Source organism: Nematolebias whitei, chromosome 18 (assembly GCF_014905685.2).
Source record: "Nematolebias whitei isolate Nwh7 chromosome 18, NemWhi1, whole genome shotgun sequence".
Classification (NCBI taxonomy): Eukaryota; Metazoa; Chordata; class Actinopteri; order Cyprinodontiformes; family Rivulidae; genus Nematolebias; species Nematolebias whitei.
The window spans coordinates 22,079,052-22,095,816 of NC_056515.1; the positions used below are offsets into that span (position 1 = coordinate 22,079,052).

Here is a 16,765-nt window from a genome sequence, read left to right on the forward strand (position 1 = left end):
AAAGAGGTAAAAAAAATAAAGTTGTGTTAAGCTTCAGATGGACAACCGGACCATTGGCCGCGTGTGTCCGCTGACCAGCTGGTTGAAAGAAGTAAAAAAAAGTTGTGTTAAGCGTCAGATGGATAACCGGATCACCGGCCGCGCGCGTCCCACTCCACACCCTGTTGTCATTTGCAGTGGAATAAGTTGCAGCATCTGAAGCACAAAAGCCGAAGTAAGCAGCGCATTCAATTAAAATAGCCTTGGTCTATATTTTTCCAAATAATTTTGCACTAAAAATATTTTGGTTCATCTGTATAATAGCCGGCAGCACGGTGGCGCAACTGGTAGAGCTGCTGCCTCTCAGCGAGCAGGTCCCTGGTTCAAACCCCGGTCCAGGGGCCTTTCTGGGTGGAGTTTGCATGTTCTCTCCGTGCATTCGTGGGTTTTCTCCGGGTGCTCCGGTTTCCTCCCACAGACCAAAAACATGCATGTTAGGCTGATTGGTAACTCTAAATTGTCCCTAGGTGTGAGTGAGAGAGTGAATGGTTGTTTGTCTCGTTTGTCTCTATGTGGCCCTATGATGGACTTGTGACCCGTCCAGGGTGTACCCCGCCCCTCACACAGTGATTGCTGGACATGGGCACCGGCGACCCCCGTGACCCAAAATGGAAGAAGCGGGTAAAGATAATGGATGGATGGATGGATGGATGGATGTATAATAGCCTATCTTTAGGGTTGAGGTTTTTAGGCTATTTGTTTTGTAGCTATGTTAATAGGTTCATTTGGTGCCTTGTTAATAAACAAGAAATCTTATATCTTCTTTCTGTTACATTTTTAAAACTATCACGTCAAACTGATTTGCTTACAAAAGCAGTAAAAGCTTAATTAAAAACATGTTTTTTTTTTATTTCAGTTTCGGGCCTGGAACAATTACAGTTAATTTATCGGGTCAGGTTGGGCTTGGACAAAATGGCTACGGGCTGGGGCCGGGTCTGGTCGGATTTTTTTAGGCCCGAATGCAACTCTACTTGAGACTCCATTAGCTGCTTTAATTACCTGCTGACTATATGGCTCAATCAACACATTTTCTTTCAGAGGCAGGAGACATGACAGTAGGATGATCAGCTGTTCTCATAAAGCATTACTAGATTTGTTGTAAAAAGTTCAGATGGCACTACCGAAATGTAACCTGGAGTTATTTTTTAAACCCTTCTCTCCTGTCTAACCTTTTGTACAAGCGATTTCATTAAAGTGACTGGTCTTTGCCTGCAGGTAAACTTTGTAGCAGCCATCGATGTTTACGAAGACGGCGAGGCAGGTCTACTCTTGTGCTACAACTGTGAGTGGCCCTTTGACTTTTGACATTTTTTAAATGTTATATGATTCGGTTTTGTGTCTCCACCGTCGAAGTCAGTGACATGCATGAGGTTTGTGACAGGTGAGGCACTGACTCATCTGGAATCAGATACTCACGTATATGAACCTAAAATAGAAGCTTAAATTTCAATTTAGCCTTTTTCCCCCCTCTCTCTAATACCTTCTGTTTCAACTGAAAATCTAGTTTAGAAATATCCGTTAGTTTTGAGATATGATCTTCCATTTCGTCTAAACAAATTTAAATGAGTGTACAGTTTGCTACACCCCTGCCCCTTTGCATAATAGAAGAACGCACAGCAACTACACCTGTTTCATTGTAACTATGGGGCAGCACTGCCCCCTATCGGTGTGGCAAGGTACTTTCTGCCTCACCCTGTGTATTTTCACCGTGCATTTATGACCGATTAGAAAGAAGAAACATGTCTCACACATTCATTCAATGTCAGCATTTGTAGCACATGTTTAATCAAACATTTATATTGTCAATATAAAGAGAGACAGCAATAGACATGTGCCAACCACCTACTTCATACGTATATTGTAAATGGCACAGCGCCCCCAGAGGTGAACTATAGCACTACACTGACTCACCCCACATTGTTTGAGCAGGCAATTTTTAAATGCTGCGCTTTTGACTATTGAAGTGTTGAAATAATTCAAAAAACAGTTTTATAGAACAGTGAAGTGGTCAAATGTATTTTCTCTTATTAATGTCAGTATTTTACTTGTCATGATCACAGGTGTGGCACTGCCTCCCCTGACTGCACGTAAATGGTCGAAGCTGAACCTTATTATTTTTTCTTTGTTGCTAAAATTTAAAAACATCTGTCAGATTGTTTCAAAATATAAAAAAACTCCAGGGTTAGATTGTCAAAATGCAACTAAATCCATGTTTGTTTTTCCAGATATTTGTTACTATAAGAAAGTTTGTCCGTTTAACGGCTCCACACCGATGATCCAGTCCAACACCTCGGATTTCCACTTCAGCTGGAACCAGATGCCCAATGCTATCGGTAGGTTACCGTAGCAACAGTGATTGGGGCCTCACCCACCCTGCCCATGTTGCGGGCCTGGCCGGAGCTTGCCGTCACCATGGAAACACCCTGTGTGACCACAAGCATCCAACCGGCCTGTGTGATGTTATTATAGAAGGTGATGAAAAGAAAACACACCTGATCCTGAATCTGCAACTCTCATCCTGTATGAAACAAAAATCTGCCTCTTTTTTGTATCTCTGCTGTTTTCAAATACATCCACGACTTTAAACTGTCCCAAATATTACATATTGTGTTCTGGGACACACCGGAGACAATAAAGCAATGCAAATTAGTCTTTTTTTTTATATATATATATATAAATATATGACAGTAAATGGATGAAAAAGAAAGACGGATCAAATGGAACAAACAATGTATTCTCTTTTAAACAATGTCTACCTACATGTGTTAAAATCAGAAATTAAACATCATTTTGTTGCAAATTTGATTATTATAAATCAATTACAATAAGTTTTAGCATCTTTTATTACCATATATCCATCTATAAATAGGAACCAGAACCAAAAAATATCCTTTTCATTTGGATTCCTACATGGATCTGTTGTATTCTGGTTCTAATTTAATCTTCTTCTTTCTGTTTTGTGTCATCATGAATTCATTTGAAGTCATGATCACATAATGGTTGAATATGTTGTTCATTTTTGTAAGAAATATTAAACAATTTCTTTCTTTGTAAATTATATTTGTACAACAAAGTGATTAATATGCAGGTGGTGTAGAGGTCAAATATAAACCAGGCTTGGCTCTCCGCTTGATTTCAATTAAAAAATGTGTATTTTTGTCAAAGCTAATTTAATGTTGTATAGTAACATTTCAGGGATAGACCCCCTTCTTTTGTTCAAGCCACCAGGTATTACTAGTTCATTCATTCAACCTTTATTTATACAGGTTAGTCTCATTGAGTCTCGAGGACTCATTTACAAGAGAGACCTGATTTAAGCAAAGAACACAGATGAAGTACAGACAATAGGCAAAATGAAAAATAAATAAAAGAAATGATATAAAAAACTAAACAAGAACAGCTACATTGTAAAGCTATGTAAAATATCATTAAATAGATGGTTAAATATGGTTCTAAAGAGACCCTGACTCATATTTTCCGCACCTTTTACCAGTGAATGTTAGATATTCAGTTCTGACTAAACTGAGTAATCAGCTCATAATGTGAGGCAGTTTAACAAAGTTTACAATTTTCTTTAATTTATTTTGTTGTTATTTGTCAAAATAAGTGTTTTGAAAAGCTCTTCTTGTGTTTTACAGTCTGTGCTTTCCCTTACATCCTGGCCTTCACGACGGACTCCATTGAGATCCGACTGGTGGTCAACGGGAACCTGGTGTACACAGCAGTGGTCCCCGAGCTGCAGCTGGCTGCCTCACGGGTCAGTATGACTGCAATCACAGCACCGAGCCGCTGCCAGCTCGGAGCCATCTTTGATGCAACACGTGCCTATGGCTCTGGGCTGGATGAACAAAACCAAAAAACATCTGCATTTTAATGGCGGGGCAGCTGTCACTGGAGTATTACTGTCAATGTGTGGAGCAGGTGTTAAACAAAGGTGTGCCAATCAGGACAAAAGAAAGTCTGCTCAAACCAGTCACATTTCATAGAAAACAGAAGGACATCCTTTAACACAAATTAATTAGAACAAAAGGAAGTCAACTGTGGTTGTGTTTTGTTGCACAAAAAGAGGTAAATGCAAATCTGATAAGAATACAACACATAGGAGACCCTTTATTCACCAAATATACTATTATAACTAAACTGTGTGTCTAAAAATAACTGCACAGTTAAGACACTAAAATATTAATCTTGGAAATCTAAAAAAAACAAAAACATTTTAATTAAAGGCCTAGAATTTCATGAATTAAAATCTTTTGAAAGTAGCACACCTTGAAACTAATAATAATGTGCAATCCACACAATATTATGGGGTGACGCATGATTTGTTAGCCCTTGGACTCTGCGTTGTGTACGATTCTCACCTACTACTACACCACGGCTCAATATTTGTAAAATCATCTGAGTTACCGTACTTGCCGCCATACATTTCAAATCGGCGTATAAGTCTCATCAGTCCAAATATGTCTAATAAAGTAGAAAAAAAAACATAAATACGTTACTTTGCCATATGAGTTGCATCTATTATGCGTCACCACTGATGCGTTGTGTTTGTTATGCATCACTGCTGACCACCCGGAAATGTTGTGCCAAAAATCGATTGGCTGCCAAATGGCAGCTACAGGAGCGTTCACGGGAGGACTTTAACAAGAATTTAACAAGATTAACACTTAAAAACAATTATTTGTTTGCTCCAAATTATCACAAAGGTGTTAAACGTTTCCTTAAAAAATGCACTTTAATGGTCAAATCAGCTGCATTTCAAAAATTGACTTGCGACTGCTGGAGCGTGCAGAGTGAGGACTCACTGTGCATTTCTTTGAATTTTAACAAGATTTACATGTAAAAACAATTGTTTGTTTGCTCTACATTATATTAAAGGTGTCTCACTTGAACTTTTCCTTAATAAATGCACTTTGATGGTCAAATCAGCTGCATTTCACCTGGGTGGTGCAGCAAAATGCAGCTGATTTGAATTTTGCTCCAGGAGTTTCGGAGCGAGACTAAGTTGGCTTGGTATGGCAAGCCAAGTGTCTCATTAATAGCTACTTTTACCTGTTAGTGAGACACTTGGCTTGCCAAATAACTCCAGGACCCTCTAGTGGCTGAAAATGGGTGTTCGATATTTTCCATGTCAGAATGAATAAAATTGTCACATCTCAGCAAAAAATTGGGTTATAAATAAAGGAAAAAAAAACTTATATTAGTCACTTTGGGGTATAAGTCACAGGACTTGCAAATTTATGCAAAAAGTGCAACTTCAGCGAAAAATACTGTTTATTATTTTTGTGTTGACAAATGTTATCTGTGGCAGCCATCTTGACTTGGGTTAGCTCTGAACGTTATTGATTCCTTAACTTTGATTCAATATAAAATCAACAAAAATGTAAATGTACAAAGTAGATTAGCATTTAGATAATGGTTGAATCAACATTGATATAGTATCAGTTATGATTGAAAACCCAACGTGTAAGTCACCGACCACTTTCTGTATAATTTAAATGTCAGGCTTCAACATTGATTCAATATTTCTGCCTAACCATATTTCAACGTTGACTCAATAGTATTTTGCTGTCTGGATAATCAATTTAATGATTACTTTGAGAACGTTATTAAAATCTGTGCCGTAGTTCAAGAGATATTTTGCTAACAATCACACACTCTCAAATAAATGTGGGCAAAAACAATACTGCATTTCTTTCGGCACTCAGTCTAAGACAATTTGTCTGTTGTTGATTCATTTTGTTTTGTTTTTTTCTATCAAGATAAATCAGCAAATTAAATGAATGATTAAAAAAAAAGTCTAACCAACAAAGACAGGTCCATGGTCTCTCTGGGGCTCAATAAGGTTGTACATTAGATGTCACGTTGCAAAATGTCATCTTAAGTGCCTCAAACTGGATTCTTAGTTTTATTTATTTATTTGTTTTTGGGGGGTGAGGGGTACAAGCCGTACGGTGAATATTCAGCTTTGCCTGCAACTGTGTGTCAAAATGCATTTTCATCTCTGGATATTGTTGAACTGTCTCTTTACATTAAGATCCAACCAGATATCGAACAGAGTTCTTGTGTCTTTAGAGCAGGTCACACCGTCCATCCTTGTAAAGTCAATGTAGCCAAAACACAAGCTGTTAAATATTCTTTAGCACCTGAACTTTCCATCTCAAAGCACAGGTAAACCCAGTCTTTCAGTTTTAGACTGTCTTATACAAGCTGGATTGTATTCAAGGTCAAGGTCAAGGTTCTTTATTGTCATTTGCATCACATGTGTGGCATCAATGGCATTCAGGCATCAACGTGTAGCATGGAGGCTGCACAGCTGCAGAAAGAAAAGCTTTGCAGAGAGTGGTGAAGGCTGCACAGAAGACTGTTGGAGTCAGTCTCTCCACCATCACAGACATCTACATATCCAGACGCAGGAAGAGGGCCACCTGCATCATGAAGGACCACACTCACCCAGCACACACACGTTTTGCCCCGCTCCCCTCAGGAAGGAGGTTAAGGACATTTAAGTGTAGAACCACTAGACTGAGGAACAGCTTCTACCCTGAGGCTGTTAGACTCATGAATCTCTAACCAGAATAATCACTGAGAAAAAAATCACATCATGTTGCTGCTGATCTGTTTAATTTTGCTGCTGATCTGTGTTCATTCGTGCTCATCTGCTCACACAGACTCATGTTCGTGCTGTTGTTCGGCGTATTGTTTTTATGCTACTAGTACTTAGTGTATTTTTTGTTAACATTTTTCTTAGTTCATATCTCAGATCTTCTTACTGTTTTTCTTTTACATTTTAAAACTTTTGTTGGATGTAACTGGGACCCTGTGTACACAATTTTGTTCCACCACATGTACCACATGCGGTGTGTATGACAAATAAAGAACATTGAATCCTTGAATCCTTGAATGTGGTACATGAGGTGGAACAAAATTGTGTACTCAAGGTCCCAGTTACAGCCAACAGTAGGAAAAATATAAATTGTAAAAGAAACAGTACTAAGGAACTAATATATGAACTAAGAAATCCACTAAACACTAATAGTACAAAAGCAACACGCAGAACAACAGCAGCACGAACATGAGTCTGCGTGAGGGTACGAATGAATACAACAGCATGAAATAAATCAGCAGCATGAGATCAGCAGCATGGATGATCAGCAGCACATACCTATCAAAGTGGCATTACAGTGATTTTTTTTTTCCTCCTAAAATGTTGATTTTTTGATGATTATGTTTATTTTCTAAATGAACTGAATTTAAAGTAGAGTTTCTTTGTACCTGCAACAGTCTGCACGACCACAGAGCAGTAATAAAGTCCCAGTTTTGAAACACAAATCATTTAAAGCATCAAGAATCAAATAAATACCCCCGCTATGTATTTTTCTCCTTTCACCTGCTGTACCTGTCATCTCTAATGTTTCGGTCTCTCTGCGTGCTTCTGGTTTTTCCGCCCACAGTCGGATATCTATTTTGTCTCATCGGCGCCGGTGAGCTCAGCCTCCAACTGCAGTTCAAGAGACACCAGCTCCCAGAGTTCCCCGCAGACACCCACAGGCTATGAGATGCCCGTGTTTCCTTCACCGCTCGGAGATGGTAAGACCTGTTTAGCTGAAGCAGCAGAGGGGGGTTCACATTAAAGGTTTATATACATATATGAACATCACCTGCAGGCCTGTTGGACTTTAGGTCCTTTTATTTTAAAGCTTGGCAGCCATTTGAATAAACCTGCTCCTCTAGAGTTAGCAGTGTAATTATTCTCCAGCAGGACCATTATCATGACTATTACTCTGAACAAAAATATAAACGCAACACTTTTGTTTTTGCTCCCATTCCTCATGAGATGAACTCAAAGATCTGACTTTTTCTATACACACAGGCATTTTTCTCTCAAATATTACCATAAATCGGTGCAAATCTATATTTGAGATAAAGGAGGAGTACTGTATACATAGAAAAAGTCTTAAATCTTTTAATTCAGCTTTGTTTGTTCAGTGTATCTCACTTTTTTCTCACATTTCAACACAAACAAGATGTTTATTAGAGAGATCCTTTTGATGATTATTCATATAGATGCTAGGTAAACAAATTTATGTCATTTTAAATTTGCTTTTTATAAATTTAGGCTGCAGCCTTTGAACAAAGTCTGTTAGAGGATGAGTCAGTAACTTTAATGTCACAAAATAAACAATCGAATAATGTGGCAGCACCATTCTACTGAGTTGTGTGAAGGTTTAGAAGTATTTAATTGCTCTTTAGGTTTCAAGCCCTGTAATACACGTAGAAATGAATGTATTGCTAGAAACACTTACAAAAATTTGTCCAAGCGTATGTAGTATTTAAGATAAAAGTTCCTTCCAAGCTTCCTTTTAATTAAATGTATAGTAAAATTAGCTGTTGTGCATTAAAAGTATACACGTTTATTTAATTTCTTGTTTTTAATGTTAGAAAAAGTAATTACGAAAGCTGTGAAATAAATAGAGTGCATATAATTTTCAGTTCAGCATTATTAGTGGTTCCTGAAGGCATCTCAGTGTTTTCAGTGGCAGCTCTGCTTTTCTTTTTGCGAGGAGGAACTGGCAACAAAAAGTATTTTCAGCTTCAACTGTTGGACACATTTGTTGTGATTAAACTCTGTGTTAAAGAATAAACCGTATTTGAGTCTAATAAAATAATCATTTCAAAAGGTTTTTTCCACAACAGCTAATTCAAAATCCATTATTTTCTTATTATTCAGGTAATTCTAGCAAAAACCTCAAATCTCAATTTTTCTTCATTCTCATAGTTTTACTCTATAGGTCACTCTACACATCTGTCTGTGGTTTTATCAGTGAACAATATAGAAACTGGATCTCATATGAGACACCAGAAGTTGGAAAAGGAACAGCGGCCCCACAGGATGGTCCCAATACAAAATTTAAGCCGTTTAGCTGTAATTAGTTGTTTTACGCATAAAAGGCAGCTCATGTAACACCATGACTGTATGCGAAGGAGCTGGTTTAACTCCACATCGCAACTTCAGAGTCTGATTCCTAAAGTAAAACATGGCAGCCCAAGTAAACTGAGTCCTGCTGGATTTAGTTCTGAACAAGAGAAGACTGGGACACTTGACCTAATATCGTATTTTCCAGACTAAAAGTTGCTCCAGAGTATAGGTCGCGTCAGTCAAAAAATGCCTCATGAAGAGAAAAACAAACAAGTATAAGGAGTATAAAACCCTATTCGCACAAGATTAGTTTTACCCCAGGACCACATGTAATAAATAAATTGCTCCCCAACGTCTGCTTTTTATGTGGCACATTCACACGGGATAACCAAAACCTGAGACTTAGCTGAAATTTACGGACATCTTCCAGATATGATGTTAATGTGCTGCGTTGTCACGACCGGGTCGGTTCATGTAATGTGCTTAATGTGCGAGCTGGGCTGGTCTCAGGCTTTGATGTGGTTTGAATCAGCACAAAGAAAACTAAAGAATGCACAATATAAAATTATGTTAATCTACTTGTTGAGGAGGAGGCAGGCGTGAGCGGCCGCGCGGCCGTTGACCCGCCAGTTGAAATGGACTTGCGACCTGTCCAGGGTGTCCCCAACCTATTGCACAGTGATGGCTGGACATGGCCACCAGTGACTCCCGCTAACCGAAAAGGAAGAAGTGGGTAAATATAATGGATGAATGGATGGATGGATGGATGGATGGATGGATGGATGGATGGATGGATGGATGGATGGATGGGTCAGCTGATCACATGCGTGTCTCCGCACCTGCTGTCATTTGCGGTGAAGGAAGTAGCAGCTCATAAAAGATGAAGCGAAAAAGAAAAATACATCCATCCATCCATTATCTTTACCCGCTTATTCCATTTTGGGTCACGGAGGTCGCCGGTGCCCATGTCCAGCAATCACTGTGCGAGGGGCGGGGTACACCCTGGACAGGTCGCAAGTCCATCACAGGGCAAGAAAAATACATTAAAAATAAATTTTAAAAAGTCAAAGTGTGTAGCGCGTTCATTTAAAATAACCTTGTTCTATATTTTTCCAAATGATTTTGTTTAAACAAAAACAAAAAATGCCTCATTACGTATCGGATCCTGCCCATTTCTGTCCAAGTCACAGTGATGCCTATTCACATTGGATTATTATTATCACAGGACCTCAGAGTTCAGCAAAATATAGTAGGTCATGTGCGGGGTAATTTTTACTTTACAAATTACAGACATGGCAGATTCGCAGGGGATTAACAACACAGACAATCTCCGTAATTATTACAAATAGCATGTGGTCCCTAGGTAAAACAAACGTGCAAGTAAGGATTAAGTCGCATTTATTTAGAATTTCACAAAGTGCAAGAGCAAACATTTAATCTGAAATAATAACACACAGAACAAACCTGGGATCCTGAATGGACTTAATGAGCACAACAAGCCAACAAGTCCGACAATCAAGTTACCGGTAAATTCACCAATCTCAATCCACATCACTTTTGGGTGCATTTTACTTGTGTTAAGTTTTTTGTCAGTTGTGTCTAAGTGAATGTTTGGGGGGAGGGGTTGGCGGTAGAGAAACAACATAGTTGTCAAAAGCCTAGAGGGCCCTCTTGCGACTGCAAATGGTACTCTTTGATTCACGTCAGTAAGAATGAACATTTAACACGTCAGTAAAAAAAAATTGTATCATATAGGGGAAAAAACGTAAATAAGTTGCTTCGGACTATAAGTTGCAGGACTGGCCAAACTATGAAAATAAGTGACTTATGGTCTGGAAAATACAGTAATATAATACTGTACATATCTATTAGGTTTTGTGTTTCAATATCCAATAATAAGTATCAAAAAGAGTGTTTACCTTATAATGTCATTTGTATGGAGCATTATGCTGTATTCTCTCTGAAAATAGAGTTGTTGAGCTCAAGTACATCTTTTTTTACTTAAGAATGTAACCTTCAATTAACTTGTATACTATCTGATCACATACAGAGGCACAAATCAACCTGACCACACCAAGTTTCTTTAACAAAATATGATTGTCTAAAAGGCTGAGCACACGTGGTTTCTGCCCAATAGTGCAAAAATTTAAAGTTATAGACTTTAAAGAGTATTCTCCAACAAAACTCAGGAGTTAACATAATCTTGAACGCAACTGCTTTAAAAAAAATAATTATTAGATGTGATTTATTTTTATTCATTAATGTGGAAAAAGCCAAAGCAGCAGAATTTGTACTTATACCAACACATTTAAACCAATGTCTGCCTATACAAGTGCATGAACAGTAGAAATTCAGTTAAAAAAAATTATAAAATAAAACTGTGATCAGAGTCTTTTTAGATAATGCAATATCAAAAGTCAGATCTACTAATGGACCTCTCCCAGACCCACCAGTTAAAATCACATCAGATCAATATTTCTTTTTTCCCATTCACATTATCTTCCATTTTTATTGTATAGCCACTCTCCCATCCCCCTCCTGACCTCTTTCAGATTGCTACAGCTGTCCAAAGTGCTGCTAACAACACGCAGCTGTCAATCTTCCTGAGCAGACATACTGATGGACATAACAAGAGGGTGTGTGGGGGGAGTGTAAGCTCCTTTTGGTTCTTATAGCTGGAGCTAATTTTGGTGACTGGGGTGAAAAGCAAAGATTATTACAAAAAACACACCGTTATTAAAATGTTTGCGTACCTGCTGCTGCACCATCAAGCTGATCTGCACTGAGAGGAGCAGCATTTTCCAAGTCCCATTAAGGCTAACAGGAAGAAAGGTTCGGCTGCTGCTGCTGCAATTAGTTGAGGACAGAATTTATGCTCTTAGGCTGCTTCGGGTAATTATTTCTCTCAGGGGGATTTTCATTTTCAATGTCCTGTTGTATCGAGTAATGCAAGGCTGTATCACCTGGAGACAAGAGGCAAACCTTCTGTGTTCTGTTTGTGCACCTACGTGTGCGTGTGTTTGGTTTGTGTAACCCCTCTGCTTCATCCCTGGTTCAGATTCTATACGGATCCCCTATGGTACCAAGCTTTCCCTGTACATGTCTAAGGATGCTGAAGGTACTACAGATCTGCTCGGCTCATAAAGAACACTCATAAAGCGGCTCTGCTAACGTGCACATGCTCCCAGAGTGCATTTCTCTGTCTGCTCCCAGGCGGCATGTGGACTTGGACGCTGGTTGAATGTTAACTTGGCGTTTTATGTCTTCCCCATCCCCCCTTTTGTCTCGGCTAATTGAAAGCATTAGCGTGAGCAGAGAATGGGAGGGCAAAGGGAGTGTTAAAGCACAGAGCAACAACAACAACGAGACCGAGGGTTTCGTGATTGCAGGAAGCGCAGAGGAGGATGTGCACAAGCGCAAGACGAAAAGGGAGGAGCTGTGCACATGCAGGAGGGGTGGGAGGAAAAAAGGCAAAGAGGGAAGGAGAAGACACGTCTGTCGCAGCATGATTTACAGATTGCACTGTCGCCATGGAGACTTTTGTCAGCCCTCTCTTCGATCCAAAGTGGGAGTCCAAACGGTGGTGCCACAGTCTGATGGTGGGTGGGAATACTGGCGGGAGGTGGGGTTGAAAGAGGGGAAGAGAGGTTGAGGGGCTGCTGACAAAAATCTCTTCTTCCAACTGCCTGTGTGCCCACCGTCTCTGCTCCTTGGGGAGGTTTTCATCATCATTACATGTTACTGAGGCGGCTGCTGACCGCCGTCTACCTCCATGGCACACACACCAAACACCTGCAGCGGTCAATTCAACTTCAATTACTCCCAAGAGCATGCCTAACATTTATGTGTCATTCATTTGCCAGTGTGATGGAAAGCGACACTTCCCCTGGTTCAGAAACAAGTGCATGTGGAATATATTTATCTCTCCATGATGATATATTCCAGATAACTGCATGCTATCTTACATTTTGGCTTTTTAAAAATTTCTCCCCCTGTGTGACAGTGCAGGTACATGGGAGTGGATGTGTAACAGCACTAACACAACGTGCCCGTCAAACACGAGCAGCGACCCTCTATTTTTCTCCATGGCTCTTGACTCTGCTCTCACACACACTGACATTTCAGCTGAGACAGTCCTCTTTGTGCAGGGTAGCCACCACTTTGATTCAATTTACACCAACCTGCCTTAATGGAGCAGTCCAAGTTACAACACTGCCCCCTAGTGGCACGCACGGTTTGCACACTGCAGCTGTGTGCATTTCGAAAAACTCCAAACATCCATTTCTTAAGTTTATTAAGATTTCTAGTCCATAATGGATGACATCTATAAATAGCTTCCATTATATTGAATTAGGTTACTTTTGTAAGGATTATTCATTTTAAGAGTGCATGCTGTTTTAGTTAATGGAACTATTAATCATTGTAGAAGGGCTTCATTTGAATGAATCCTTATTAGATGAGCTGATTAGTGTGGCGGAGTGATAGAGCTCAGGTTTAATTGAGCTAAACAGAAAGATTATGCAGCATACTTTAGTCTTTGAGAAACTATTTATTTACACGTATTACTATTATCACTATTATTATTTCTGAAATCACACCAAAATGTTTTGACTTGATTACATTATTTTTAATGTGCTCTGAAATTATTGCTTTAAAGCCTGCAGACTAATAAAATGGCATGCATTATATAAGTTTCAGGTAAATTTCAAAATAAATTTTTATTCATGAAAAAAACGTAAAACAAGCAGAGGAAAGAAAAACAGCAATATATATATATATATATATATATACATATATAATGTACATATATGTATATATATATATATATATAATTATCTACCTCACATATACAATACTTTCTATCCCTTCTCTGACATTCTTCTATTTTTGCTCACTTTTATTGTTTTATGGTCTCTTTTGTTACCTCCTCACTAATTTCCTGACCCTCAACTGATCTTTCATGGCATTTCTCCCACCAGGTGAAGCAACATGTAAGCACATCTTCAAGATTCCTTTGTGTAACTTGGTGGGCCGCAGCATTGAAAGACCCCTGAAGTCCCCGCTGGTCAACAAGGTGCTGGCGACACCAACCCCTGCCATGATCGCTCCAACTCCGCTTATCTCTGCCACACACTCGCTGTCCTTGTCCCGCATGGAAATTAAAGAGATCGCCAGCCGCACACGGAAGGAGCTGCTCGGTATTTTGAAAAATGATCATAGGCTGAACAACTAGTGGTTTTTGTGTCAAAGCAGGGACTTGTGCTTGACTGACTCTTGTCTGAAAAAGGCCATTTTTCCAACCTCGTGTCCTTTTTCTGTCACCAATTAAGGCTTGACAGAAGAGCCGAGTGGGAAACCAGACAGCGGATCGATCAAACATAGGAAGATGAGCAAGAAGAACACTGAAGAGGAGCCCAAAGCACGGCCGCTGACATCAACAAACAGTGACAGGTAAACGGTGCAACGCTACAAGAACGTGTGGCAGATTTTATGTAACACTAAGAGATGCGTGCTCGACAGGTTAGCCTCGGAGTCTGAATCCGAGCTGGACATCCAGCTGCACTGTTCGCCCAGTTTGGAGATGGAGCCGGAGACAGCGTCGCTGCAGGCGGAGAGTCCACCTCTTGCCAGTGCGCTCATGCTCTCCACGTCCTTTGAAGATGATGTCCTGGACCTGAAGTGAAGACAATCCTGCTGTGCACTTCCCTGCGCACTCGCTCCTGTGCTGTCACTCCTTTTTGTTCTCCCTTTTTTATTTTGTTTGTTAGAATTTTTTTCATCATTTAGTTGTTTTTTTTGTTTTTTTACTGGGTCTCTCCATTCCTCAGTCAGGATCACCATCAGGGTGGGGTGGGAGTTAGCAGACATGTTTGTGTGCATGTTTGTTTTCATGAGCCGTCCCTAAGCCACAGTGCGTTGGGTGTTTGTGTAGTTCTGCAGCAAATAACCCAAAGAGGCTGTGAGGTTGTGCGTGTCGGGGAGAACGGTGTGAAGCTCAAACCACACAACTGAATGTAAACCTGCGCACAGGCGTACAGCAAAGATCCGCTGCGCCACAGCTCCCTCTGAAGTCGCTAAATACGTGTTGTATTTTATGTGTTGTGCATTATTTCCAATCCGCTTCCAGATGTTGTATGATATGAATATGTACGTGTACATCTATTTATACATGAAAGTGCATACGTGGACAGACATACTTCTGTCTGCTCCGTGATGCATATTTATAGATATATTATAAAAATCCATTTTGTTTTGACCCTTAGTGAAAGTATGATGTTTTAATATCTCCATACATTTCAGTCGTTAGGCCTGTTCTTATTCACTACTATACAAGTTGGACAGGAGGCAAAGTATCCCACAAGTGCCATTTCCCAGCATCCTCCACTGAACTTTGATTAAACCCACTTTATTCTGGTGTTTCTCATTAGCACACATGATTGTAGTTTACGTTAGATTAAGAAAGTCAGTTTGTAGACATAAATACCAGAAGCAGTGTCCGAGCTGAAATCTAGGTAACACAACTCTGCTACCGCAAAAATCTTTGTTCCTGAGCCACAAGTTTCTTCTTTGATCACAACGAGGTCATCAACATACGGACAAATGTAGGAATTAAACGCAAACCACAGCCATTGGAGATGTCCGGCCTTACGCGTTCGTGCTGGTACAACAATCTGAAGCAAACTACACAAGAAAATCAGTGATTTTCTTATAAGTGATAATGGGCATGTACAAAAACAAGTCGCACTGAAATTACATTTCCAACTTTTCCTTCCATTGCTGCTTTTTTTTTTTATTCCTTCCAAACTGTGTACATTAGCTTCCAGGCTACATTTTAAATACATTAAAATATCACTTGTTGTTACGTAAGTGCCTGAAACCAATCGGAGAAGGCCTCACATCAGCCAAAGACTAACATCATTTAAGATCAAACTAATGTTTTTTTTGTTTTTGCTTTGGGTTATTTGTGGGGGAATGGAGAGTATTAATTCTTACAATTTTGTTGCCCAATTAATTCAGAATCGTTTACACCTCCACAATTTGCCCATTTAAAGTGAATTTGGTCAAATCCTCAAGCCCGATCATGACGTGTATAGCAGTATCAAACACAAGTGTGCCTTCCTTGTGCTGAGCAGGTCGAGTTGGCACGCCATTTGAAAGCTTGGTGTATAAACTGAACCTCGAACACGTTATAAAAACAGAGGGGATAGTTTCAAGGCCAAGCAGCAGCGCAGGCTCACACTGGTGAATGAGCGTTGTGTATCTACTCACCAGAGCATCAACTGCTGGTAAAAACTTGTTTGTGGTACTATTAACTTGTAAATGATTAAAGACTCAATTAACCTTGATCACTTTGGCTATTCAAGTCCAGATAAGTCTTGCTTTTTTTGCAGTAATGGTAACAAACCAAACTTTAGTTGGTTTGGGAAAGAAAAGCTGCCTGCTGAGTGTTTCTGCCCTCACCTTGGGAACCAAACCCAAATTTGATTTTAATCCACGGGAGCATTATTTTTAACACCTTGTGTAGTTTGATGCTTGGCGAATGTTGGCCAAATCTCTATATTGGACCCCTAACCCACAACCTTTAACTCAGACTCTTGCCTAACCCTAGTCAAAGACAGAAGTACATGCAGCAGGTACACAATGGTGAGTGTTTACCCATGGCCACCCACTCAGTTCAAGATGGGGTAAGAAGTAGAAAAAGTACAAATTAACCAGCCACCATCTGTTTAAACTTCTGCTTTTTGCCCACCTTTGTTGCAGTGAAAAAAACACACCCACTAATTGCACCAATATGATAATTTTCCT

General features: G+C 39.6%; 1 protein-coding gene across 1 annotated transcript in view; it reads left to right on the forward strand.

Annotated features, from left to right (window-relative positions):
- The window catches only part of garnl3 (GTPase activating Rap/RanGAP domain like 3), a gene marked incomplete at its 3' end in the record, with an annotated part of 105,344 nt that extends 90,981 nt beyond the window's left edge, over positions 1-14,363 (forward strand). Inside the window, 6 exon segments of the mRNA XM_037691977.1 lie at positions 1,256-1,321; positions 2,265-2,372; positions 3,678-3,796; positions 7,494-7,629; positions 13,939-14,157; positions 14,290-14,363. Of these exon segments, the coding sequence (XP_037547905.1) occupies positions 1,256-1,321; positions 2,265-2,372; positions 3,678-3,796; positions 7,494-7,629; positions 13,939-14,157; positions 14,290-14,363 (722 nt within the window).
- Positions 14,364-16,765: the final 2,402 nt, after the last annotated feature.